Source organism: Aphelocoma coerulescens, chromosome 5 (genome assembly GCF_041296385.1).
Source record: "Aphelocoma coerulescens isolate FSJ_1873_10779 chromosome 5, UR_Acoe_1.0, whole genome shotgun sequence".
Taxonomy (NCBI): domain Eukaryota; kingdom Metazoa; phylum Chordata; class Aves; order Passeriformes; family Corvidae; genus Aphelocoma; species Aphelocoma coerulescens.
In genome coordinates, this window is record NC_091019.1 from 55,735,712 (window position 1) to 55,763,009 (window position 27,298).

General features: G+C 37.2%; 1 protein-coding gene across 12 annotated transcripts in view; it reads left to right on the top strand.

Annotated features, from left to right (window-relative positions):
* EML1 (EMAP like 1) overlaps positions 1-23,432 on the top strand; it is a 125,035-nt gene extending 101,603 nt beyond the window's left edge. For 9 of the 12 annotated variants that reach the window (XM_069018238.1, XM_069018247.1, XM_069018236.1 and 6 more), the window contains 16 exons: positions 803-952; positions 2,486-2,555; positions 4,781-4,891; positions 6,710-6,805; positions 7,318-7,452; positions 8,558-8,657; positions 10,764-10,918; positions 12,143-12,268; positions 12,533-12,664; positions 13,975-14,042; positions 15,603-15,691; positions 16,214-16,311; positions 16,437-16,524; positions 16,709-16,804; positions 21,466-21,596; positions 21,882-23,432. In XM_069018238.1, the coding sequence (XP_068874339.1) occupies positions 803-952; positions 2,486-2,555; positions 4,781-4,891; positions 6,710-6,805; positions 7,318-7,452; positions 8,558-8,657; positions 10,764-10,918; positions 12,143-12,268; positions 12,533-12,664; positions 13,975-14,042; positions 15,603-15,691; positions 16,214-16,311; positions 16,437-16,524; positions 16,709-16,804; positions 21,466-21,596; positions 21,882-22,007 (1,771 nt within the window). In that variant the 3' untranslated portion in view covers positions 22,008-23,432. Of the gene's footprint in view, positions 1-770; positions 953-2,015; positions 2,207-2,485; positions 2,556-4,780; positions 4,892-6,709; positions 6,806-7,317; positions 7,453-8,557; positions 8,658-10,763; positions 10,919-12,142; positions 12,269-12,532; positions 12,665-13,974; positions 14,043-15,602; positions 15,692-16,213; positions 16,312-16,436; positions 16,525-16,708; positions 16,805-21,465; positions 21,597-21,881 lie in introns of those variants that run through there. The other 3 variants (XM_069018243.1, XM_069018244.1, XM_069018245.1) reach the window with 3 other exon arrangements.
* The last annotated feature ends 3,866 nt before the right edge of the window (positions 23,433-27,298 follow it).

The window sequence follows — 27,298 nt, forward strand, 5'->3', positions numbered from 1 at the left end:
CCAGTTTCTCCATATTGACTGCATTAGAATGCACTTCTGTTTTGCCAAGATTCTGCTAATGCTGTTTCTTTCTGTTCCCATAAAAAAAAAAGAAAGCTAAAATAGTTGTAGTCCCTAATGACACTTCAGAAGAATAAAACTACAAAATTTGGCTGAATTAACATTCAGTCTAAATGAGATTATTATTCCAGTCATTTCATTGAATTAATTTTAGATTCATGTTGATATGACTAGCATCAGAATCTGGGCCACTGCCTTTTAAATACTACAAAAATAAATGGAAATGGATGATGTAACCCTTTTATGGTTTTTATCCATCTGGCTGGTCATGTCCACATTAATGAAATCCGTCAACCTGCACACAGGGTAATGCAATCAATCCTCGTGTAATGCAGGGAGATGTGCTGAACGACTTATTAGTGTTTCTATCAAGTCTAATTTTTTATTTTAATTAGTTAAGCAGTGTAAATAGTAAATACACCTGGGACAAAATTAGTATTGCCTTAGTCTGGTATTTATCAAATTCTAGAGGATGCTAAAGGAATAGTACGTCTGCAAATTCCCACATTCTTTGCTATGGATTTTTTATAGGATATGTAGGTTTTAAAGTCTGCAAAGTGTTCAGCTCTCGACTGTAATAAGGCAAAGAGTTCTGAAGGTTGTCTGAAGTAATAAAGCCATGCTCAATCCAAGAGATGCAGACTACAAGGACAGAGAATCCATCTTTTTTTTTTTTTTTTTTTCTTGTTTTTAACATTCTTCATTGGTAGACAATGTTATTGCAGCTTGACCAACACGCTAGCTATGGATATAGGGGTCGGGACTGTCGCAGCAATCTCTATCTCCTGCCGACGGGAGAGACCGTGTACTTCATCGCGTCTGTAGTTGTGTTATTCAATGTTGAAGAGCAACTTCAGAGACATTACACTGGTCATAATGATGATGTGAAGTGGTAAGTCATCTAATAACCATTCTTTTTTTCTTCATTAAACAGTATTTGAGATAGATCCACTCATTTTCATTACTCTTCTTTTAGGATGATTGAACATTGTCTTCTTCTTCAGAATCTTCTGCTTGCCATTTTTAAGTAGGGTTGAATTATTGCCCCTCACCAGGGCTTGGGTGACGAGTACAGTTCCTTTAGGTTCAACCTAACCAGCAAAATAGTTTTAATCTCACCTGTGGTCTTCCTGATAGTCTTCAGGCTGCTGACATCATGGCAGATAAACTAGACTATAAACTAGATTTGGTTTGTCTGCTGCCATGCACACATGCCAGATTGGGCTTTGAAGTGATTTAAGTGTGTTGAAGCTCAGAGGTTACTAGATACCAGCAAATATCAGAAATGTTAAACTGAAATCTAAATAAACATATGGTTTATCTTGATGTTATCAGTCTGCTTGCACAGTGTAGCTGAAAAAGAGCACCTGGATTATCTGATGGGCCCTAATGTATAAAATGAGTTTGATATCCCTTCTTTAGATTAGGCATTATGAAACACCTATTGTCCCTTAAAGCCAAAAATAGGCTTGATAACCAAATCTGCTTGAACGGTGAGCATGTTTCATAAATTGAATTATTTGTATAATCTGGTTGTTTTACAAGGAGATTTTTACCTTGGACCTGTTCCATCTCATTTCCTTCTTTCAAATTTTCTGTCTCTAGATATTTCAATGCTTTCAGGTTTATTGGAAAGAGGATAGCTTTCTGGTTTGTAAAGCTAAATGAAATATAGCCACAGTTCATTTTGTATGGTACTTGGCCTCTAGAACTGCATGCAAAGCAGATGCAGTGAAAAAAGAATTCAGAGGATTTTAGGACAAAAATAGACTGTACACCAGACTTTATTATAAGTTTTAGGTTGCTTTTCTTAGAGGCATCAGTTAACATTGATCACAGTTTTTAAAACCTCGGTGTTAATTTTAAAATTAAAATTCCTGATTTCTGTATCCTTTCTTAATAAGGGACTTCTTTTACCTTTTGAAAAGCATTAGAGGAAGTTGGTGTCTCCCTATAAAACTCACTGAATATCTGGTCATACAGACTGAAGAACATTGTTAGAGTGGCTACATCTGTTTGCTCTGGGGGGCTGTCACTAGACAGCTCTGATGGGACTGACCAGGTCTCTGCAGCCTCTGACTAGAGATACTGAAGTTCGGAACTTGCTCAAACCGAAACCTTGTACGCTGCACTCTTTTAAACCTAGGTGAGGTGAATCCCACACGAGTGAGACTGGGGCTTGTTTGATACATGCATTGAGGTATTAGGACAAGTAAATTACTGCCTTCTTCAAAGGGAAGAAAAGTTTTTTGAATAGAAGAGCATGGCAATTGTTTTGTCAGTTCTGTTTTTATGTAGTTAAGGTTACACGTATGCTGTGTGCTTCATATGGCTAAAATAGGGCTATTTATTACAAGCTCAGGTAATAGCTTGTTTAAAGAGATAGTCAATAGCTTTAAGTTTGGCCTCTTCTTTTCTTTTTTAGCCTGGCTGTTCATCCTGACAGGATCACTATAGCAACAGGTCAAGTTGCAGGGACATCCAAGGATGGGAAAGTAAGTGGCTGCTTTGATGATGTATAGTTGTTTATATTTTGTAAGAATATGTTATTAGGAAGATACATGCTATATTCTTTTCCTGTTGTAGTTAAATTGCTCTTACATTTTTGGACTGAACGGAAGCAAAACTTAATTTGAGAGTTTCTATTGCACACTATCACAGTTACCCAGTTCTATTGTCAAGACTGGTCAATAGTTTCTGGTTCCGTGACTTAGACAGACTGAAGATAAATTTGGAGCTGGTCTCTGAGAGGCATGGAGGGATAAGGCTGCAAAGAAGACCTGAGAGGGCAGAGGGATGTTGGGAAAAGGAAGACATTAAATTGTGCAGTATACAACTTCATTTCTGATCACAGCTACCAAAATCAAACTACAAAGAATGGGTTTGGGTTGTTTGCTGAAAAAACCTGAACTTTCACTCTTGCCATCATCTAGGCAAGAATATTTTTTTTTCTTTATTGCCACCTGTATTATTGTAAGCTTAGCTGCAAGCTAGGACTTTATTTGAACAGAGTAAGATGAACATTGCTCCAAAGAGCTAACAAAAGGGAAAAAGAATGGGAACAAGGAGAGGCAGTAAAAACCATGAGGAAAAAGTTACTCAGCAGAGTATGCAGCTGTTGTCATAACCAAACTATTGCAAACTTCTTGGCAGATGCCAAAGAAGAATTTTGGGATAAAAACTGGGTTATCAATATGCTGGCTACTTTGAGTGTTGTGATTTAACCCCAGTCAGCAATTAAGTACCACACAGCCACTCATCCCATTCAGTGGGATGGGGAGGAGATTGGAAAAAGGATAAACCTTGTGGTTTGAAATAAGAACAGTTGTTATTATTATTAAATTTTAAATAAATAACAAGAACAAAAATAAGGACAACAAAAAGAGAGAAATAAGACCCAAGAAAGAGAAATTATGTACAATACAATTGCTCATCACCCACTGACTGATGGCCAACTCGTCCCCCAGCAGCAATTGGCCTCTCCTGGCCAGCTCCCTAGTTTCTATACTGGGCATGATGTTCTGTGGTATGGAATATCCCTTTGGCTGGTTCAGATCAGCTGTCTGAACCATGCTCCCTTCTGGCTTCATGTGCTGCTCCTCACTGTCAGAGCATGGGAAACTGAAAAGTCCTTGACTTAGGGTAAGCACTGCTCAGCAACAGCCAAAACATCTGTGTTATCCACGTTATTCTCATCCAAAGCACAGCACTGCACCAGCTACGCAAAAGAAAATTAACTCTATCCCAGCCAAAACGAGAACAGTGAAAAAAAAAATGAAATACCAGTTATGCAATGTAAGTTTTATATGAAGATAACTTAGCTGAGCAACATAAACTATTAATTTTTATTATGTGTTGGAGCTTTTTTAACTTACCATTATATTTATGAAATAAAACCCAAAAGTTTGATGTCTGTGCTTGAGAGGAATTTGGTGTATAGGTATATAAAAACCACTTATATAACCTAGGTACTGTTGTGGCCTTGGGGCTTTTTTATATATTTTTTTTTATGTTGAAGGACAGTTTCACTGCTTGTGAGCGGGAGACTCCACCAGCTTTCCGGGGCTGCCCTCTGGTGTCTGTGGGAGGCATCGCGGGGCTCCCGGAGCCAAAGGCTGAGCGTGGGGAGGGATGCAGGGAGGAGGGACCACGGAGCTTTCACAGGGAGTTGGTCTGGAGCCAGGATGTATAGCTGGAATCTTATTTACAAAAAAATCTCGTTCTGATTACTGTTTTAAAGAAGAGTTTAAACATAAAGTTCTTTTCCCCAGCCATTTTCATGATGTTAAAATGAATTACATTTTAAAAATTCCTAAGCTTCTTTTCACACTTTTACCTTTTACATTTACCGGAGTTATCTCAGTTGATACAGTTTAAACTGTTCCTGGGCCTACCAGTAAATCCCGTGTCACAAAGTCATCAACTATGTTCACTTCATGATGACTATCTCAGTGGCCATGAACCTCAGTGAACTAACTGAGGTCAGTGGGACCTGAAGTGCTGTACACTCTGGATAGTCAGTCCCAGATATTGGTCCTAGGCACAGTAATCAGCAAACCATTTGTAGTTTGCTTACAGGGGTGACTCTAGAGAAGTTCTGATAATGTTCTTACCTTCAATTGTGATAATTTCTTTTTTCAGATGTATTCTCTTTTTTAAAATCCTGATGGGTTTTTGCCATCATTGTTTCAGCTGATTTTTTTCCATGTGTGTTTTATAGCAATTGCCACCACACGTGCGTGTCTGGGATTCTGTAACTCTGAATACACTGCATGTCATCGGAATGGGGTTTTTTGACCGAGCTGTCACTTGCATTGCTTTTTCTAAATCTGTAAGTAAAGTAAATGAATAGTCACATTAAGGCTGTTTGCTGGAAAGATCTTTGAAATCTTTCAAATTTAGGTGACCAAAACAAACTTCCAAGCTGTCTCTTCTCTCAGATTCCTCTTTAGAGGAGGAAAGGTTGCAGCCCACTTGTTTCCAACAGTTTAGGTTGCTATTAAAGTTAACAATATCTCAGCAGTCTCGGAGATTTACCATATGCTTAAAACAAATGGCAATTAATTTCTTCAGCAGCTGCAAAAATACTTGTGTACTTGAAATTTCAGCATCCCTACTTTTCTTGAATCATCCTATTCTGTTTCTTCCTACATAAGAAATTTACTCTCTCTGCACCTTTTAACCCTCTCACTGTGCCTAAAGTGATTGATAAAAGGCTTTTAAAAAATGGAGGCTCCCGTAGGAGAATCAAAATCTTTTGCTTAAAAGCAGCAAAAGCATATGGATAAAGGATTGTAAAAAGTAAAATCCTGTTGTTTGCTTGCTGGCATTATCATTTGAACTCTAATCTATCAGAGAGATAAAGAAAATATTTATATGCTGATATAGGCAGCATTTGAGTCCCATATAAAAACCTGAGTCTGTGACCTGGCACTTGCAAGCATCAAAGCCTGCCATGTACAACAGAATCTGTAAGCAGTGTATGTGGTGGTGTCTGGTTATCTTGAGAGCATTTTTAAATAGGAGAGAACTACCTGGTGTATTCCCTAGGCAAAATTTACTTCAGTGAAAGTTTCTACAAAGAATTGAAATTCATTGATGACTATGTTTATAGAAAGTAAAAAAGAGAGGGGTGTATTGGGAGAACTAGTTAAGAATACAAAGGTGAAAGCTAACACAGTTCGACATCACCTTTGAAGCATAAAAAGGAATAGCAAGCAAATGCTCTGTAAATACCCCCCTGGAGGGAAATAGGTGCATAATAACAGAGGAGCACTATTGGCTTTTGCCAGAAGAAAGCAAGTGTTTAATATGTTTGCTTTATGATTTCTGTCATGTCTTGGCCTGTTCTGAGCATCACTTCCCATTCTGTAGCAGTACTTCTCTCACTTTAGGCAGCCCTCTCTTCAGGTTTCTTAATCCTGTCTCTCATGGGTGGCACAGTTGTTTTTGTAGTTGTGTCTGATGTGTATTGTGGGCCTGAATCATCAGGATAACAACCAAGCAACCTCATATGTAAAAAGACACATCAGAAAAATGAGTACCAACAGGAGAAGGTCTAACAAACATGATGCATGAAGAAAAAATGGAGGAATTAGGGTAATTAAGATTAGAAAGAGGGATAAATGTCCTAACTATAAAAAAGACACTTGTCAGGAATAAGTTGTTTTCTAATTCCTTACTATGTTCTCTGATTTTGATCTATTATACCAATATGAAGAATAAAATTGTTTCGTGTGTTAACAAACATCTGAGAAGAAATAATTGGTTTAAATTGCAGAGAAAGAAATCCAGTATAATTATCAGGAAAAGCCTTCTTAATAAAATAGATAATGATGTAGTTTGCCTTTGGAATTTCCACTACTGAATATGATAAGAGATCATATTGTAAAGAGATACCTAGCACGTTTCTGACATTTGTCTGCAGTTTATAAGAGTTCCATTTCTATGTCCCTTTTAAGCCTTGTTTTTCAATGACCCTATAAATTATTATATTTTATGGAGATATAACTACAAGTATAACAGTTAAAGTGTAAATATGTGTAAATATCTCCACTTACACATATGTATTTGATTATTTTGAATGTGTATTTATATGTTCCTCATGTTGTTTGGGTGATGCATTAATATTTCCCATGTTTTGCCTCAGAATGGAGGAAGTAGCCTGTGCTCTGTGGATGACTCCAACGACCATGTGCTTTCAGTGTGGGACTGGCAGAAAGAAGAAAAGCTGGCAGATGTCAAGGTGTTGCAATAAGATATTTTGTACTACTTGCTTGTATGTAGATCTGGTTTCTTGTAATAAAATGTCTTTCTGTATTTAACTTTCTGTGCCTTTTAAACGTTTTCACTGTATAAAAGGCAAGGAACGTGAAGAATGGGAATATTTTCTTAATGTTGAGATTATCCCAATGGTTTTGGATTTTTTAAAATTTTGCTATTGTTGTCATTCTAGAATTGATTAGAAAATTCTGGGCAGCAATGACAGGAGCATGTGCAGGAAAAATATCCTGAGCTAATCTTTTGTGTAGCAGGTCTCATTACCTGACATGGTTTTGAAGAATACATTTTGATATTAACTCATAAAGACATGAAATCTTTTGACTACAAAGTATTCCAGACCATGATAGTAAATTAATAGCTCAGAATTTTTCTTACATCAGAAGTATTAGTTTATCTAACTAGAGAACCATGTAATATTGTTTCTTTCCTGTGTATTTTAGATTTTGATACAATGTTTTTCTTTTTCCTTCCAAGTGCTCTAATGAAGCTGTATTTGCTGCAGATTTTCATCCTACTGATACAAATATAATAGTCACTTGTGGAAAATCACACCTTTATTTTTGGACACTAGAAGGGAATTCCCTTATTAAAAAGCAAGGATTATTTGAGGTAAAATATTTCTCTAATTTTATGTTTATAGTAATGATACAGTCATACAGAACTAAGATTTAATAAGGTTTGAGTAAATCAAAACAAGTGATTGTTATTAAACTTGAAATGTTGCAGAAGCTCAAGTGGCATTCATGGTATGGCACAGAGAGTGTTTCCATGGGTAAAACTTCCACATTGAAATTTTGAAGTGCAATTACCATATTGTTCCTTGTATTCATTTTCCTATATTCTCTTTGCCATGTACCTCCACCCTCCCACCCCACACCCTGGGCAAAATAAAATTACCTTAAAACTCTCTAGAATTATCTCAGGTTAAAAAAATAAAAATAAAAAAAAAGACAAAAGCAAAAAACAGAGAGAGTGATAGAGGAGATTTTTATTTTGTCAGAGGAAAGACCCCAAAAAATACATCTGTATGAATTTTCTTCCCTTTGCCTCTGTTCTGCTCAGACACATGCACGTATGTCATTTAAATACACATTGAGATGACCACTATTTGGTAAATATAATTTTCATTTCAAGGTTTTGATTTGGTTTTGTTCTTGAATATAGACTAAGCTATACAGCAGTTGCATGCACAACTGAGGGATGTTTGCAGTGACTGCAGATAACTCCAGTGACTGCTAGTTAACTGCTTGTGGAGTTGTGTCTCCCAAGGATAGTGACAACAACTAAATGCAATGTCAATTAATATACTTTGTGTGAAATCAGGAGGAGATGCTGAGAAAATGCATTTACATTTTGTTAACATTTTATTTCTCATGCATTTTTAATAGATTTTTCTCTGGCATTCTGCAGTAGTTGGGGGACTTGGTTTATCTCAGAGCGTTCCTGGTCAAGTGTTACATGTTGGCAGGCTTTCTCACTCACTCTGTCCCCAGCTTGCAATTAAAGGGTGCAGAACTGGGCCACAAACCTCAGCTGATGCATCTTCTGCCCTTGCACAGACTATTCTGTTTAGACTGTAGGAATGTGTTTAACTCTTGTAGATATTTAAGTAATAATAGAGCTGTATAAGACTAAACTAAATTATCCAAATGCATAAAGTTAAAATCCATGGGTTGTGTGTTGCTGTGAGTGTGTATTTTTCATAACCATGCAGAAACAAGAGAAGCCAAAATTTGTCCTGTGTGTGACCTTTTCTGAAAATGGTGATACTATTACAGGAGACTCAAGTGGAAACATTTTGGTTTGGGGGAAAGGTAAGATAAAATTTCACTATTCACTTCAATCTTAGTGTTACAGACTGTGAGTGTAGGCTTGAGTGTAAAGCATCATTTTAAGAAGAATAAATTTTGTTTTATCTTGAGCTCTTTCCCAGAGCAGCAGATTATGCCTGGATTCTTTTCTACAAAAAGCTAGAGTATCTATACCTAACTGCTAGAGCACAAAATTCTATTGAACGCATTCCCTATGGTCAAATACTGAATCACAGAGCTATGCCAGCATGTAGGGCTTTTACTGATGTAAGAGATGCCAAGAAAAGTTCTTTCCTTAATCATTGGGATAGAAAGAAACATTGTTAATGTAATTGATGATTTCCAGTCTCCTATACTGGCCCTCTCTACTGTTTGCAGAAATTATGCCTATTGACACACGCTTTTAAAATACAACAAACAGCAGTATTTGTTTTCCTAGGAAGTCAAGATAAAATGTATTCATATCTAATTGAATTCCTCAGCTTTATTTCAGAAGAACAGATGGATAGGAAGAACTTCTTAAAAAGCATTTTCTAGTAAGAGGAGACCTTTTTTTAGGCAGCAAAAGTCAATGCCTGCTGGAGGGCAAACAGCAGCAACATCCTAAACGTTTACTTAGTGTCTGAGATGCCATGCAAGGAGAATCCCTTAAAGGAGGCCTTATTAGTAAAGGAAGAAGGGATATGCATGACAGCTTTTTCTCATTTACTCAGTGCTTTCTCCCAAGATACTACTCAAGGGGATAAGACCCTGAAAACAACACAGTGAATCAGTTACCCATTTGAGCCTTACTGAGCTGTTTTTGTAGATTTCTTTTTCAATCAAGGACTGTCAGCTAATTATCTCCTTGGCCACTACACTGCTGTTGAAGATAGGGGTGGATATGGTGTTTGTAACTTGGCTTCTCATTTATTTCCCTTTCCTTTTTCCTATGATAATTTAAAGCAAGGCACTTCAACACTTTTCCTTCTAAGCTGACTTTAGAAATTGCATAGTCTCATGTCCCTGTTCTTCATTGTTGTTTTGGACTCTGGACAGACAAGGGAAACAGGGGCAGTGCACTGCTCAGGGGCCAGTTTGCCATCATGCTGGTAGACTAATTTCTGCCTTGACTGCAAGCAGCCTCTTCTTCCCTTTCTCCTAGAAATAAAAGGCAATTCTCAGTGTGCTCAAAATCTCCTCAACTTCTGCCAGCTCTACAGAGTTGGAAAAAAATTTTTTTCTTGTTTTTCTTTCTCAGTACAGTGTACTTTCTATGTTTTCACTACTTTTGACTCAGAGCTCTACGTGCAAGAGAGGGCTGCTTCCACCAGGTTGAAGTATCCTTAGCAAAAACTTCTCTTAATAGAAATCAGTTGTACCTGACACATTATATGCATAGATGTGGATGAAGGAAAAGGCAATTGTTTTTTCCTAACTTGCATCAGCCCCTCTTTTGTGCTAAACATCAAGTTAGCCAAGCTTTGATGCAAGGTGCACATTTCAGTAATAGTATCACTAGTAATCATTTATTTGCACTTCACAATAGTAATGATTCACCAAATTAGAGATACTTAATCTAATGTAGTTGGTTTTGAAGGTGTTGAGTCTAAGAAGCTACATGAACAAGCCAAGTTTATCAATAAAGAAGTACAGGCTCCTCTGGAGACTGATCAGCACATTCTGCCAGATATACAAGGACCTCTAACTTATTCAGATTTTGGTACAAGTTCAGGATCAGGAGGCTGTGGATTATCTTTGGAGGATAAAAGTGACTGGGTTATGGTTTCTTTACTGATAAGGCGTGTAGTGCTACTGCAGGTCAAGTGTGATGTCAAATTATTTTGCTTAAACCCCCATGGAAGGTTTAAATGAACCTATTTTTACTTTGTCCTTGGCCTGGACTGAGTATGTATACTTTTCATTTTTGAGATGGGGGGAATATATCATAAGACATACTAATTCAGCCTCTTCTGTAGGTCTGTGTGTTTTGGTCCAGCATTTCATGCCCACTGTTATCACTGTTTAGATGCAATCCTTGACAGATAGTAGAGAAATGGAGAAAAAAACGGGAGGAAGGAGCTATTAAGCTGAGTATTTCAGTAGCAGTGTCTTTTTTCTTCTATTCAGGTACCAACAGAATAAGCCATGCAGTTCAAGGAGCACATGAGGGTGGAATATTTGCACTGTGTATGCTGCGAGATGGCACACTGGTATCAGGAGGTGGAAAAGACAGAAAGCTGATATCTTGGAATGGAAATTACCAAAAAATTCACAAAACTGAGGTGATATGGCCCATCTTGAAATTACTTTGCTACTTAAAATGAAATCCTCTTGTCCTCTGAGCAGCTTTCTTAATCTTTTTTTTTTGTTGTTATGGATGTGTATTCTGTGGGGAAGCAAATCAATGGTAAAATACAATGTTATCATATGCTGAGTTGGAAGGGACCCATCAGGATCATCGAGTCCAGCTCCTGGCCCTGCTCAGGACTTCTCAAGTTTTGAGTCCTCAGGTCATTCTGGTGATTCCCTATTCATTAACATAGTATTTCCTTTCTAAGTTCTATGGTAACTGTAAAACAAATCTTGTGTTCATATCTTTCCATATTATTTCTTCCTTTCTTTTCATTTAATAATGTGAGGTAATGTTTAACTTCAGCGTATTACAGTATTGCAATGGTTTTGTACTTTCTTCTTTCCCAAAATGATGTGAGGATTTTTTGAGGGTTTTAATACTTAAAGTTGATGTTGTTGGTTTTTGAATATGATTTAAACAAAATTTGAAAAGTAATCTAGTTGCTATGTAGAAACTTGAAAGATTAAAGCAGAATTTGTTTGGACAGAACTACAATGACTGTTTACATGCTTAAAGTAAGAGAAGAATCAGCATAAAACTCTGAGGAAGGGCTTCAACTCTACTATATAATAAATAATAATATTAAATGTTGCAAATATATATGCAACTGGAATGGCATGTCTGTTTTTGTAATTCAGTTTTTAACACAGCACAAGGTACATGCTTGTTGTGCTGTTTCTAACTGTGGTGTCCTTCTTTTTCTCTTATTTGTTGGTATTCCTTGTTATTTTATATCTTCCCTTGAACTTTATTTTGGAGATTTGCACTGGCTCTTTCAGAACCTAGGCTGCAATTAAAGAAACATTCATTGCAAGAAAATACTCTGAGTAGAAATGTTTAGTCTGATATCACAGCTGCAATTAAATTCTATTGAATTAACGTAGCATGAAGGAACCTTTTGTGTTTCTTGAAATACTTGGTTTATCTGAGTATTCTGTAGGTAAGGATGTCTTGTCTTGCAGTGTTACAGAAGTTACTGAGTTGATGCAAGTTGTTATAAAGTTTTGCAAAACAGGTACATGTATTAATGTGTTTCATTTTTTCTCTGTGCAATAGCTATTAAAAACACATTTGCTAGGCCATGTGTCTTTAAAAATGGCAATACTTGACAAATTGTCTGACTTATCTATCCTTTTGTCTGTTATGACCACAGATTCCTGAGCAGTTTGGTCCAATAAGAACAGTAGCAGAGGGAAAAGGGGACGTTGTATTGATAGGAACAACCAGAAACTTCGTCCTACAGGGCACACTTTCAGGAAATTTTTTCCCAATTACCCAGGTAAGCTGTGTTTTCTTATGAGAACACTTCTAAGTATGTAAGAGCAGTAAAGATACTGCTTAAAGTTAAGTTGCATAAATATGCATCTATTTGATTTATTATTACAGTACTTTCATCAATAAGAATCATTATAAATATGTATCTACCTAGAGCTAACATATTTTTGAAATGTCTTAATATGTAGTTTGGTCATTTTAATACTGTTTAAACTTGTTTAGTTTGATGGCCTGTCCTTCTTGTCAAAAAACATCTCTGCTTGTGTAGGGTCACACCGATGAGCTTTGGGGACTTGCAGTCCATTCCTCTAAGCCTCAGTTCTTCACATGTGGACACGACAAACACATTACACTCTGGGATGCAACCACTCACCATCCTATCTGGAACAAGATTATAGAGGTATAAATTTATTAAATACAGCTCTCCTGTTATAGAAATTCTCTAGTCATTTTGTTTTTTTCTTAAAATTATTGATTAAAAATATCTTAAAATACTAACATTGAGGGAAAAAATCATTTCATGTTAACCTATTTTTGTCATAGAGATCAGTGTAAAAGCTTCTTAATGTAGCTATTCTGAGTACAAATTACATTAAATGCACTGTTTGAACCTCTGGTTTATTCAATGAAATATCTTAGCATTTGCTATGAAATCATACTTTTAAAAAATTAGGACATTTTCCTTTCTGGAATGCTGTAGTGTTTTAGAAACTGTGCATAGAAATCCTGGATCTCGACAATTCTCTGAAATTTTCTTTAGAGTTAGTGATTCTTTTAAATTAGTCACTTGCTTATAATTAATGAGAATGTCTTTTCCACCTAGCCTCTAGGGCTAGTAATCACCAGTTACTAAAAATATCAACAGGTTTACTAAAACAGCTACAATGTGATACTGTTTTAAAATACAGAAAATTAAGGACACAAGCATTTCCATGAGATAGATCACTAAACTGGGGTTTTTGCTTACATTTTCAAATTATGTTTTAATGGTATCAGAAAAAAAAAAAAAGTTATTTCTATTGGTTTTGTCTGCTACAACCTGAAGACTTCTGGACCTCATTCTTCATAACTGGACAAGTGTTAGAAAGAAAATGCTTGCCTTGTTTTTTAGGCATATGTTTAAATTGCAAGAAAAACACTAGAGTTTTACAAAGTAAAATGTTTTAAGCTTGCATATCAAAATAAGAAACCCAGTTTATACCCTTAATCCTCCACTGAGCTGCAGCTTGGCAGGTGCTGGAAAAAGGTATTGGTGTGTGTAGGAGTTAGGCTTTACCCCTCCTGCAAAGTGCCACATACCTTTGTTGGATAAGGGGATTGTTTGTCCTTTAGTCTGTAGGTAAACTGCAGCTTTGATGCTTAATTCTGAGGTCATCTCTAGTTTAAGAAGTTATTTTTATCTCTTACTTCTTTGTGATTTGTTGTTATTGTTATGAAATCACTTGCCAAGTTATTTTTAGACAGTAAAGGAAAGATAACAGTGGCCTTGTATGGAGGGAAAATAAGTTAATTGGATAATATTTCGATTAGTTAATTTTTTTTACCTCTCAAGTTTATATTGAAAGAGGAAAAAAAAACAAACAAAAAAACCCCAAAAAATCAACAAGAGAGTTTTACTATGTTCCAGAGGCAGATAATTGAATTATGTTTTTGTTATAACTTGATAACTTGGACTGGTAAAAAAGTGTGCTTCTTTCTGAAACATTTTAGGATCCAGCACAGTCTTCAGGTTTTCATCCTTCAGCATCTGTCGTTGCAGTAGGGACGCTGACTGGAAGGTAAGATGTGCAGAGCTACACTCTGGGCACCAGCAAACACTGATTTTTCCAGCTCATGTCCAAGTTCATGTTCTGGCTTTGCAGATGTATGCAGGACATATCTTCATTTCCTATTGATTTCTATTGAATGTCACAGTGAAATTTATTTGTATTGCCTTAGTGCCTAGAAACCCTAGGCTTGGGCTAGCACCCTGTGTTTGCTGAGTGTTGCATGAACAAAGAGATGGTTTCTGCCCTGGGAGAGTGACAGCGTAAGATCAATGGGAGCAGGACATTTAGAGAGGGCAGGGAGTCTAGGTTAGCTGTGAGACCAAGCATGGAGGCAGGGAGATATTGTCACTGTACCAGTGACCTCAGTGTTAAATCTTTGTGTCCACTGGGACAAATGAGAGGCTTGAGGAGTCTGAGATAGTGGGTTAACTTTGCAGTGTGGAGAGATTTCCTCCGAGGCCTTTAGGGCTGCATGGAGGAAATCACGTAGAAGAATTTTGTGTGTTGGAAAACGTAGCAAGTGGTTCATGATCCCTAATGCAGTGACAACCAGAGGGTTTAAAAAAATTTGGTGAACGTTCCACTGTGCTAGACATAGTGTAAAAATGCACATTAAGAGACTTGTTCTGCATGAAGAGTGAGGGGTAAACAAGGCAGAGGAAACTGAGGTGCAGGAGAGTATTTTGCACAGGAGGTTGAGCCCTTGGTCACAACAGTGGCAGCTGGTGGGTTTATGTGTGGTTGTCTCTCAGAAGAGGGACTGCCTTTGCCTAACTTCATCCTCTCCTTTAATGTCACTTGAGGGCAGACTTGGCTGTTAGTAATGAAAACAGTTCCAGTTCACTGAGAGCATATAGGAAGCTTGTAGGTTATGAGGCAAGCTTGTTTCAGATTGTATGTCAGTCCTAAATAAAGGACTGACTTTCGTTACTGAATGTACTTTATTTACTAAATAAAGGAAAACAAAAGGAGAAGATTTGAGAGGAATCTTTTCTTTGTCTTTATTAATCTGATTCAAGCATTGAAATGCAAATTTTACCTTTGTCCTTTCTACATGTTTCCACAAACTAATTTTTGGTTCAGTAAAATTAATTAATTAAATTAAACTACTGAAAAAATAATAAATTAATTCACTTTAAAATAAATTACCTCATCTCTTTCTTCTATCAGAAGATAATGGTCCTGATGCTTGCTTGTGTCTTCCCTTGCTCTAGGATTTAATACAGGCATCAATTTAAACATCAGCATAGCATAGAAGGAAGGTCATTAAAGGAGAAGGGACATCAAAAGCAAAGCTTACTTTATTCTTATGCGTGACATATTAAAACAAACTAAAATCTGAAGATTGATATTGGGGTCAATGCCTGATCATTTTTATGCTTAAAAAAGATGTGAAAGAAACTATCCTTGTGTTAAAGTAAAAATAGACCAAACTGAGTAGCAGTTGCTGTTTTTCTCTTCTTGGTATAAAACTTATGCTATTTTGACAGAAGAAAAGTTGGTCAAGATTACAGTAGATTTAAATTCCTTATGGAATGATTTATTGGCCTCTTTCTGTGTTTACAACAGGTGGTTTGTGTTTGACACAGAAACAAAAGACTTGGTCACTGTACACACAGATGGAAATGAACAGCTGTCTGTAATGCGTTACTCACCAGGTTTGAGAGCATTTATTTACTGGGGAAAAAAAAGGTGTTGAATTTTTTTATTAAGTTAGGGGTTGGTTTGTTTTAAAATAATTCCCCACTTGCCATACTGAAGTTGAAAATAAGTGTGCCATGAAACATTGGCAGGACTTTTTGGGTGGTATCTAAAGTTCTGGTTTTCTTTTCCCTCCCTCCCCAATGCATTCAATATGGTTTCACTGTGAATAAGGGAAAAAAAAAAAAGAAAAGAAAAGACTTAACTCTGCAGGTCGTTGCAATCAGGACGGATGGACTATAGCTGCTTCCAGAAATGTTATGTGTTTTTAACAGTAATAATTGTTGTATAAAATTGCTGTTTTGTAGTCTTGAAAGATAGATCAATATGCAATATGCAATTAATATGGAAAATTATAAATAGAATTTCATGTTTTCATTTTTACGAACAGTTCCTCTTGTCTGTGGCATACAAACTTTTCAAAATTAGCCTAAGTTCTTTCTTACAGGAATAATTGCAGTACACTTTTGTGTTTATAGATGGAAACTTCTTGGCCATAGGTTCCCATGACAACTGTATTTATATATATGGTGTAAGTGAAAATGGAAGAAAATACACTAGAATTGGCAAATGTTCAGTAAGTAACCTTTTTTCTCCTGGTTCAGTATTACCACCTGAAGTGTATTTTGTAGCACTGTATTAATACTGTCACATTGAGACACACTGTTAGTGCAGTTAATACAATATTTTTCCCCTTTGTAGGGTCATTCCAGCTTCATTACTCATCTGGATTGGTCTGTTAATTCACAGTATCTCGTGTCTAATTCAGGAGACTATGAAATCTTATACTGTGAGTAAGAATTATATTTAGTCCTTTTGTGCAAAGTTCAGGCAGTCTAACACAGATTTAAAATTTAAATGAGACCATATAACTGCCAAGATCAACCATATGTTTTAATTCATCTGGTGTAATCAGAAATCTATACAATTTGAGAATGAAAAATGTTGGTATGTGGGGTTTCTTTCTTTTGTAGGGATCCCCTCTGCTTGTAAACAAGTTGTGAGTGTTGAAACAACTAGAGACATAGAATGGGCCACTTACACCTGTACTTTAGGATTCCATGTTTTTGGTAAGTATATTTCCTCTTACAAGCTCTTACCATTCTTCTTATTAACAAACACTTGGAATGCCAACTTTTGCTTATGAAACATGACTATTCATAATTCAGGGAAAAATACAGAACTTCTGTTATGCCATTTTTATTACAATCTGTCTTCTTATTTCAATCCAGAAAGACTCTGATTTAATAGTCTTGCTAGCTTCAAGTACAAATACCAAATTACAACATAAGTGGGAGAGGAAAAAATCACACACTGCCCTTTCTGTCACAGTAGAGCAGCTTCTCATCATTTTTAATTTAGAGTACCAGTCCTGTGAAATTTTCATGTATTTAGGCAGCTACTGGGTTGAACCCCCTTACCAGAACTGGTTTCATTTGCTCTAGTTACTGTGCAAACACAAAATGGATTATAGTCTCCCTCATTAAGAACTTATCCTGTATTGTGATACAATCTATAGCAATTAAATTGAGTGAAAGGAATTCAAAAAGAAAAACAACAAAATCAAATGATTTGTTTCCATGGGACTTCTCTTTTGCCAGCTTTGAAGGATCCACTTTCCCCAGTGTAGTCTGAAGCTTTGTACTCATTCTACAATGTGTGCAGAACTAGACAGATGGTTACAAACATTGAGTACAAGAAGCTTCAAATTCTTGAGTCCTCAAGAGAAAATAGGAAGCCATGGTAGAAGTTCAGAGAAGAGTCTGGTTTAGTGTAGGTGGTAAACAAGGAAGATTTGCACCCATGTCTCAAGTAGAATAGATGCAGTGATGTGTTTGAAGGCAGCCAGAAAGGACATGTTTTCAGTGCCTGAAGATGCTATGGCAGTAGCAGTATGCTGGGAAAACACATTCAAATTTTCTGTCATTTAACTGACAAGCAGTGCTTGGATATCACTTGGATATCACAGCATACAGATTTAGTAAAAGCAGGCAATCCTGGATGATTGGCTGCATGTTGACATAATATATGTTTCATTTAAGGGATGGGGGCCCTTATGGAAATATTAACATATTTCTGGGGTTTGAATACACCTGACACATAGTTACAGAGCTACAATGTCTTTGCATTTAGCATCACAGGTTCAGATACTGTGAGATGCTAAATACTTTATGTGAGGATTCCTTACTTGTTAATTCAGATTCATGCAAAATACAGTGCTATTGGTGTCTGGGCCTGCTCTTGGTGCGTAGAAAGTCAGAGGAGAGAGGCATGTCACACCTGAGAGAGGTTTTCCCCATGCCTTACAACAGATCAGCTTTTGGAGACAGACCATGGGAAAAATAATCTACTGAGCAGAGAGGAGAGATGACACTGCTAAAGCTGAAGTGTTACAGAACCCAATGCTTTTTAAAATACTTCTTTAATAAAACATGTGCTACAATTTGATTACAAACCCAGTTAGTGCCTACTGCTCTCAGTAGGGAAGGAGTAGTTTGGAAAGTTGAAATAAGTCAGATATTTTCGAAGTATCTGAGTTTGATGAACTCTGTTATATCTGTAAAAAAAACTGATTAGTGTCAGCTTGAGACCATTAGTACTTATTTTCAGCACCTCACAGAGAACAAGCAAAATACTGAAAAACTGGAGAATGAATGCAATATCTGCAGGATCATGTATCTACCTTCAGAGCCCATATGGAGAGGCTAAAGTGCAAAGTGAGTGGCTAGAATAATAAATTGAAGAAGCAGATAGATTATGAGTTGGAAACCAGTCCATTTTTATTGGAAGTCAATCAGTACTTCGGGGCCCCAGAGCAGTCAGTTAGAACAGCCTTCACATGCTTGCTGGGATCGCTCTGCTGGACACAGAAGCAGCAATCACAGCATCCAGGATGTAAGGCTTCTAGTATATTGATTTTTCAGTAGCTACTGGCTGACTGAAACTAGGGATATTTTCTGCCTCTGGTAGAACCACATAAAAATCACAAAATATGCATAGCACCCACAGATCAGCATAAACCAATGCAGGGGGAAAAAGGAACACTGGTCTGTTGAACACCTGTCTTTGAGCATGGGAACAGATTAGTCAGTCTGGAAGTGTTTAGAGATGATTCAACTGAAAGTCAATAGCATGTAAAGAAGTGAGCTTGAGGGGAGGGTATTTTAGTGATACAAACACCTAAATGTGAAGGAGTAAAGACTTTAAAAACACTTACTGATCTATAAACTCTTTCAAGAGCCAAGTGCTGCTGGATACACAAGCAAGGTATCAGTTCATAGCACATGCCCAGATTTGAAAAGAACAGTGTTCAAGGTGAAGGACAGGAACAGAAGAAATCTAAGATACTGTACAAAGCCTGACAACATTGGAAACAAAGCAGAGCTCAGACTGCTAGTGTTCAAAACCAACTAGAACACTGTAAATGGAATATTACGTTTGTTCAAATATATTTATTAATAGCATGCACGATAATCAGTATGTAAAGTTTGTAGGTGGTGTAAAGCTGCAGGATTAGCAAGTTGTCTTGAGAAGTAGAGGAGTGGTATGAAAAAAGGAAGCAATTCAATAGAGCCAAAGAGGAGGCTCCACACTAGAATGGCAGAGCCCAGTTGTACAAATGCAGAACAGATGAGAGCAGATCTGCACAGAAACATCAGATTACTCTTGCATACAAACTGAACATGAGTCAACCACATTATCTGCCTTTCCTACAACAGCATACATTAGTGGGGTGTGTAATGAAAAGGATGCCATGTGAAATGTGAAGCAATCATCCATTTATCAGTATCTGCTTCAGTCGCAGCTGGAATGGTTGCTTCTGGTTTTTGCACATTGGACCAACAGATAATGTTCTGACTAGCAAGAATAGTTAATTATCCATCAAAATATTGTTCTGGGAGAAGAGATGTAATGAATGAATTTTAGAGAAGAGGAGGAAAAAATAGCATGGCATCAGTCTTCAAATGAGAGAAAGAAAATGGTCTCTTTTACGTGTCTGCAGAGGATGGGAAAAAATAAGGACTACTTTTTCAGCAAGGGGGATTCAATTTGCATATTCACAAAAACTGACAGTGAGGCACTGGGATAAATTTTGAAAGAACCAAAAGATTCAAAGAAAAACCCTGCTATTATCCTTTCCCCATTTCAACATGGCAGTCTTGTTTCTTTAACCATTTCCTTCAGGATTTATTTCCAGCTTGTCATAGTGACCTCTTGGGAAGACTCCTGCATCTTTTCAGCTAGCATTTGATATTCATACAGCCTCCTTTTTGCCAAAGCAGATATTTAAAACAGCTTTTCTGTGTCTGTCTGTTCTGCATGTCCATAATTCCACAAGTAGCAATTACCGTTTCTCTTTGCAGCTTCCATTTCTTTGGGCCTCTTTTACTATCACTGATCTAGCAGTGAGGTGTTTCCACACACATCAGGAAAGTTAAGAGCAGTCTACAAATCACACTTTGTATTTTATTTACAGAAATTTGTAATTCCTTAAAAAGACATGGAATCACCTGCTTGTAGTGAATTGCTGTGCAACAATACAAAGGCTGTATTTGGGAAGAATCACAGTGATTGAAGGATAGCTGTTCCCATGGTGCATGGCAAATTCCTGCTGTGGGGTTAAAAGTATCCCAAAGAAGGAGGAACTGGCTGTGCCTGTCCTGCCTGCAGGAGTTCTTAGGGGAGTAGCAACTCTCTCACCCTCACCTGCAGCAGCACCAGAGGAGGAAGGTGCACTCGAGTGGGCAGGGCTGCAGGGGCACACTGCAGAGGATGGGTGACATAGGACAGGCACTGAAAATCACAGCACCAAGACAAGGCAGGGGGTTTGCCAAGTCATAATGGCAGAACACACGTTGTGACTGAAGATGACAGTGGTCTCTGAAAGCTTGGTGCCCTTTGTGTTGAGTAGGGATTAGATAAAATCGAAATTGGAAAATCATAACAAAAAGAAAAAAGCCCACAGTCCTGCATACAAAATCCTGAAATTTCAATAACCGTGAGGATTTTAGTAAAATTGCAATTTATTACAGGCAAGTATTCAGAGGCTTTAAAGATGTGGTGCACAGATTTGGTCTTTGCACTGTTGACCTTACAGTTTAATTTTAGAACACCACTTTGTGCAAGAACAGCAAAGAGTACAGTATGAGGGGAAGGAAGAGAAGTACTTACAGTAGAACAAAAGCATTTAAAAACTATATAGTAGGTTCTTCAGTTTCTTTTCAAAGGATCTTTTAATTAATAAATAATAATTTGAACTATATAATGTCTTGTTTCAGAGGTTTTAGACTTTAGTAATACAAAGAAAGTACTTTTGGATCATGCTCTAGTCTAAAAAACATAACCCATGTAATGTGAAAAAAGTGTGTTAACTCATACATAAGCAGAAGGGAAAATAAAAGCAGTAACTCTTACTTTTCCACATAACCATGTAAAAATTCTTTCAGGCTCAGACACATGACTGTAGTTCACCAGAATGCTTTTTCTCAGAGTAAAAAGCACTTTGCTGACTAGAGGGAATAAAGCATTTTTTCAATGTGTTTGATTACCTATTAGGATCTGGACTTTAGCTGGTATAGAAGTAAACACTCTGACTCAGGTGCAGTTCTTTTTTTTTGTTTGTTTTTCTTTTCCTTAAACAAGTCCTCCTTTATTAATATTTTAACAGAAACTTAGGCTGTCACTTTTATTTCCATTATAAAACCCTTTAATTAGTCCCTCTGTGTTTCAGGTGTATGGCCTGAAGGTTCAGATGGTACAGATATCAACGCTGTCTGTCGATCACATGGGAGAAAACTGCTATCAACAGGAGATGACTTTGGCAAAGTACATCTCTTCTCATATCCATGCTCACAGTTTAGGGTAAGGTATTTCCCAAAAATTTACTCTTGTAGTTTGCACAAATGCATTGAATGTTGATTTCCTAAGAACAAAAAAAAAAACCCAGCACATTAAAACAGGAAGAATGGGAGCATTTATACATCTAAGGCATTTATTTAAGGTTGATTGGGACAGCAATTAAATTTAAAAGTTAATATTAAAATACTTTAGGAGAATGATGTGATGCCTTGGTTTCATTGTCACATGAATGTTCTAACGAGATGCTTTAATGACAGCTGCTATTCTCACTAATATGGTGTTTTCTAGGCTCCAAGCCACGTGTACGGTGGACATAGTAGTCATGTAACTAATGTAGATTTTCTCTGTGAAGACACCCATCTCATCTCCACAGGAGGAAAGGACACAAGTATTATGCAGTGGCGAGTCATTTAAAGGAAACATCTGCATGAACATACACAGTTGAGTCGACCATGCACAGAACTTATGTATAAATTGTATATTTAAAACTTAACAGTATGTTTGCAGTTTAGCCTGGTCACTGTGATTTTTGTTTAAAAAATTCTTACAAACCTCAGGAAAATTAAGCCCTGTGCTGGTTACCTTACTCAGTCTAGTATTTTTTTTTCATTGTGTCACACCTTAAGAATGATCGTTCTCTGTTGTACAATATACAATGCAGTACAAGATTAATATAAGAAATGTGGCTTGACAGTTTGCAATACAGTGGTATCAGCAGAATGTGACTATCTTAAATGTTTTCTATAAACACTGCTAAACTGGTCACAAAAATGCCTTTCAAAGACTGTATATATGTGCTTATTTGTTTCACTATCTACACTTTGTACTGTATATCTACTTATTTAGAAAAATCTATGACAATGTCAAGGTATTGAACCGTTTCTGCTGGAGGCTGATGAATAGCTACAAAAAGTATAAACTGCGATGTAAGATGCAAAAATTAATGTTCTAGACCTGAAAATGTGAATGCTGGTGAATTTGCATTCTCTTGGGAACAGCACACCGTGGGTGTCACCCATGAGGAGTTGTGTTCCTTTTCCAGTGAATCAGCAGGCTTTGTCCCAGTTTGACCTGAATTTCTCAGCAGGGCTTACAGATGTCTGTGTGGTTCAGGTAGTCCATATGAGTTTAAATTAAAAATCTTTTTACTTGTATATGAACAATTTCTTTTTGAAAACAAAACAATAAAGCTTGGCCACATCCCCATTATTGGTTCATATATTTAACTAATATGTATATTAATCAGCATGATGCTATATTGTACATGTATAAGATTTTAGCAGTTCATAACAAATGGTAAGGCCATCTAGCTTTACTTTTTTATGCTTATGGATATTGTATATTTGTATTTTAAGACCAAGTAGACCAAGTCTAAAGATATCTTTTTAAGTGTACCATAAACCTGCAGAGGGTAAAGGAAGACTTGGAAGCCTACATGAAATATTAATGTGTAACTTCTGGCCCCTGTGTTTTGTGCATGGATGGGTATTTATAGTATGAAATAAGATTGTGTTTTGCAATGAAGTAACAGTGGAGGTGGTATAAAATGGTTAAGAAGGCCTTATCAATGTTGATTGTGACACAGATTGAAATGTATCGTTTACTATGAGGAATGTATCTGAAGAATTTTAAAAGAGGAGTTCTAAGTGGACTCAAAAAAGGTAATATTAAAATTTTGCTTGTAATGGACAGTAAATGTTAATTCTCTGAACTCTAAAGCACTGGTTGTTTAGAGTGATATAAATGAAATTGAATCAATAAATTTTGAAACTTTTTTATTACATCTCCAACCTCCTACACTGAAAGTGCAGGACACCAATAAACATGTATTAAAGTGAATTCTCAATGCATTCTTTCTGTTTAGTAAGGTATCTTTATTTAAACATGATATAGAAGAGACAGCCTTTTACTTAACAAGACACATTTGTGATTTCTGAAGTAGAGATGCATTTGAAAACATTCAGCAATAAAATCTAGATTTTGGGGTACATAATTTCATGTGTGACCATGACCCTGGGGACATAATGACAGTGCATACCTAGAGAGTGGAACTCCAGCTTTGCAGCAGGGAAGGATACACCACATGCTCTCACCTACAAGCTGCCTTGGTCCTGCCTCCCAGTACACATCTCCAATTTCTGGGTATTCAGCTGGTGGAATGTTGTTCACTGCTCAGAGTTATGCTCATGGCAAGAGCTCCTGACAATTTCTGTGTTAGTAACTTGTCCTCAGGCAAGACCTTTGGAGGCCATGGTTTCAGGGTCATTTTAATCAGGTGTTACCTGTCACTGTCACTGAAGGCAGAGGTCTTGATCCCAGCTGGTTACTTTGATCCCATGCAGTAGCAAAAGAGTTATTGTGGCCATAAGCAGAACCCAGCTGGGACACAACAACTAATGCAGACAAAAACCCTGTTTCCTCAGTTTCCTCATCTGATCTAGCTGTGGAGCTGTATGAGTGCTTGTACTGAGTTTATACAGAGAAAGGAGCAATGTAGAAAAATAAATGGCCAGAGAAGCACCAGAACAACTTCTTTTAATAGTTATGTTAATCTCCCTCTTCTTGAAGTGTGTGAAGCTAAAGCATAATACCCTTACCCTTTCTAAGGTTTATCTAGTCATAAGAGTCCATAACATACAAGTGACAGGTTTTCATTGTGTCGGGGTGCTTGGTTATCCACCACACCTTCTGTTTGTTGATTTTTTTTTTAATTGCTTTTGCAAATGGGGTGCTTTCAAGTTTTCTGCTTTTGGAACTGTAGGTGATTTGTCATTGCTTGCAGCAGAGAAAACAGGAGTTGCAAATTGGCTTGGCTCGTTCCGTTTTCATCCTTCTCTCCTGGTGCTCCTCTTGGGATATAGTAAAGCATTTGTGATCCCTTTCTTCATTTTAAACTGTTATCCTTTAGAAGAAATAGATGAGGAATACTGCAAGCTCATCCCTAGGGTTACTGATCAAAGGGGATTTTCAACAATCCCATCCCATCTGTGCCTCTGCTGCTCCTCTGTTTCTAACTTTTGCTGTTAAATGTGTCTTTGTTCCTCTTTGAAAACCTGAGAAACGTATTTAGCTGAATTGGCAAACGGTGGGTAATGTCTTAAGCTAAACATCCGTTTGATGACTGTTAAAGTGATTCTCCTTTCTTTATCCAGGAAACTGCACAATTTTGCCATTGTTATAGTTAATCTTCAGCTCTCCTCTCTTCCATCCTTGTTCCTTTGTTCTTGCATTTATTTATTTTCTCAGGAGTGTCTTCTTTTTCACATTAAAAGAAAAAGAGAACAAAATCTAATAAAGGAAAGAAAGAGTTATGCCCTAACTTTGCATATTTTATTCTCTCCAAAACACCTGAATTCTGTACCTGATACTCTGTCTGCAGCAGCTCTCTTTTCCTGCCCTACCAAGGAGTGTCAGGCTGCTCTAAAGTCCATGGCTGAAGACACACCTGGGCTTCTGCTTCTGTCCCTTCTCTCCGCTCGTCCTGGCTGCAGCAAGTGCAGTGTTGCTCGAAGAAGAGACTCATCTCTTCGTGTCTTTTGTGTATCACTGTTGTCTACCAAGCATTCAGATACTCCCCTTCAACTTCCTTTGGTTTCAGTTCCCATTTCTTACTTTTCTTCCCTTCATTTCTAGCATTACTTTTCAGCTTCCAGGACTGCATCCATTACTGGCACATGTTGCTGCCGTTACCTGCTCATAAAGCCAGTGGCCCTGACTACCTCTCTGATAGCTTTGGGGCTGTGTTCCTGGTTTCTTACTGTATCTCTGTTCACACTTCTGTGACTTGCACTTAGGGATATCAGTGAGTGCATCTGCTTTTAGCCCTTTGTCCCTGCCCTCCCACCTCCTTGTGTGGGGACACTGAGGGGACCAGCACCTTCTCACTGTTTTTCGATTGTCTCTGTTTGTCTGTGGGCAGCCTGTAATTTGTATCATGTACTTAGATTTTGAAATATTTTTAGGGAAGGGATTTTTTTCTCTGTTCTGTGGTATTTAGCAATGGGATTTTAGGATCCTATACTCACTCCAACAGTATGACTGTCATATTTGTCCAAAATTATGAGCATGTGTTCAGGTAATGCTTCTCTGTTAGGATATTCAAAGTGATTAGCTACTAAAATTGATAATATCTATTCTCTTAAGTCTTAAATTATTCAGAAAACAATACAAATGCTTTCAAAATACTTCTTTCTCCCTCTTTTATACACTTATAAAATAAACATAGACTCAATATGGATTTTAGGATCATTGCCCATTTCCAAGTAGAGACTTTAATTCTTTTGTTTGCCTCTCCTGCATGTCTTCATATATTTATTTTACTCAGAAAGGATGTATATTTCTATGATATCAAAACTACAGCCTTTTTCAACTTAATCCTATATGTACTATTTTAATTATTTCCTGAAAGATGATTATTACATAAATATTTCTGATAGTGCTCAGTTTTGACAGGTTGTTGAAACCTGAGAAGTATTAACAATTTCCAACAGATGAGCTCTACAAAGACCAGTCACAATATAAAAAAAGTTTAAAAGGCAAAGAAAGGAGATAAATGTAAAAGAAAATAGCTTTTGCAATGCTGGTGAATTAAAAAACCCTACCATTTCAAATTATTTTAAAAAATTCCATGTGGAGCAAGTCAATTTTGTTAAAATGGATTTTTTACTATTGTAATTAATATGGGATTAGTTAATTCAAGGTCATATTTCCTATGTGAAATGTTTGGATGACTTTTATTCTTCAGAAGATTTAATATTAGAGGATATTATTTTCCTTCAGAAGTATTCATGTGACAAGGGCTTGCAAGGGCAAACAGCCCTATTTTTGCAAGGGTTTGCATTTTTAATTTCTTCTGGTTCTGTTCAGGGAAGTAGGCAGTCTTTTTGCTCTGTTTTCTACTGGAAATAGGGCTGTTGACAGATCACTCAATTGCATCCTCAAAAAATCCTGCAGATGGCAGGGAAAATGTCACTTTAATTACTAAGAAAGAACAGACTTATGCGAAGGCTAAACTGAAATCTTTTTCTCCCATTGCTGGCCGGGATTCACAGCTGTGCCGGGGCAGTCTGATCACTGCCATGCAGCTCCAGCTGCAGCAGCCTGCCCTGCAGAAGAGATGCCCCAAGCCAGGCCCCCTCCTCATCCAGAAGATGGGAGATGAGGAGCTGGCTCCTGGGGGAAGGACAGAATCGCTCCCAGACGTCTGATCCCAGATGGAGGCTGCTGGATGAGTGAGGATATGAGCGGTTCACGCTCTTGCTGGGAGAGATTTATGCTTCTCCTTAGTCGTGAACTTCTGCAGCAATTTCATTTTTCTTAATGGAACTACTTTGCCCCCTGAATTAATTAAATAATTGCAGAAGACTAAGTGCTAATTTGCATGGAGGTATCAATGGCAGTGCAGCCAAAGCTGCCATCTAGCTCTGAGTCTGACAGACCTTATTTGAGTCAGCAGTGATAATGATGAGCTAATCTTCAAAAGTCACTTTGGAGACCTTTGTCAATCAGGATGGTTCACAGCACTGTGGATCCCCCCATTTTCTGCCAAATGGGGAAGTATAAGAAGGGGCCTCCTTTCAGCAGAGCCTGTCAGTGTCACCTGGTGCTGTAGGTGTTTCTTTGGCCCTTACATTTTGTCTGCGTTGTTAGGAAAGCTCAATATCTTGGACTCAAGTGGTTCCTCCCCATCAGCTTCACAGTCCCAA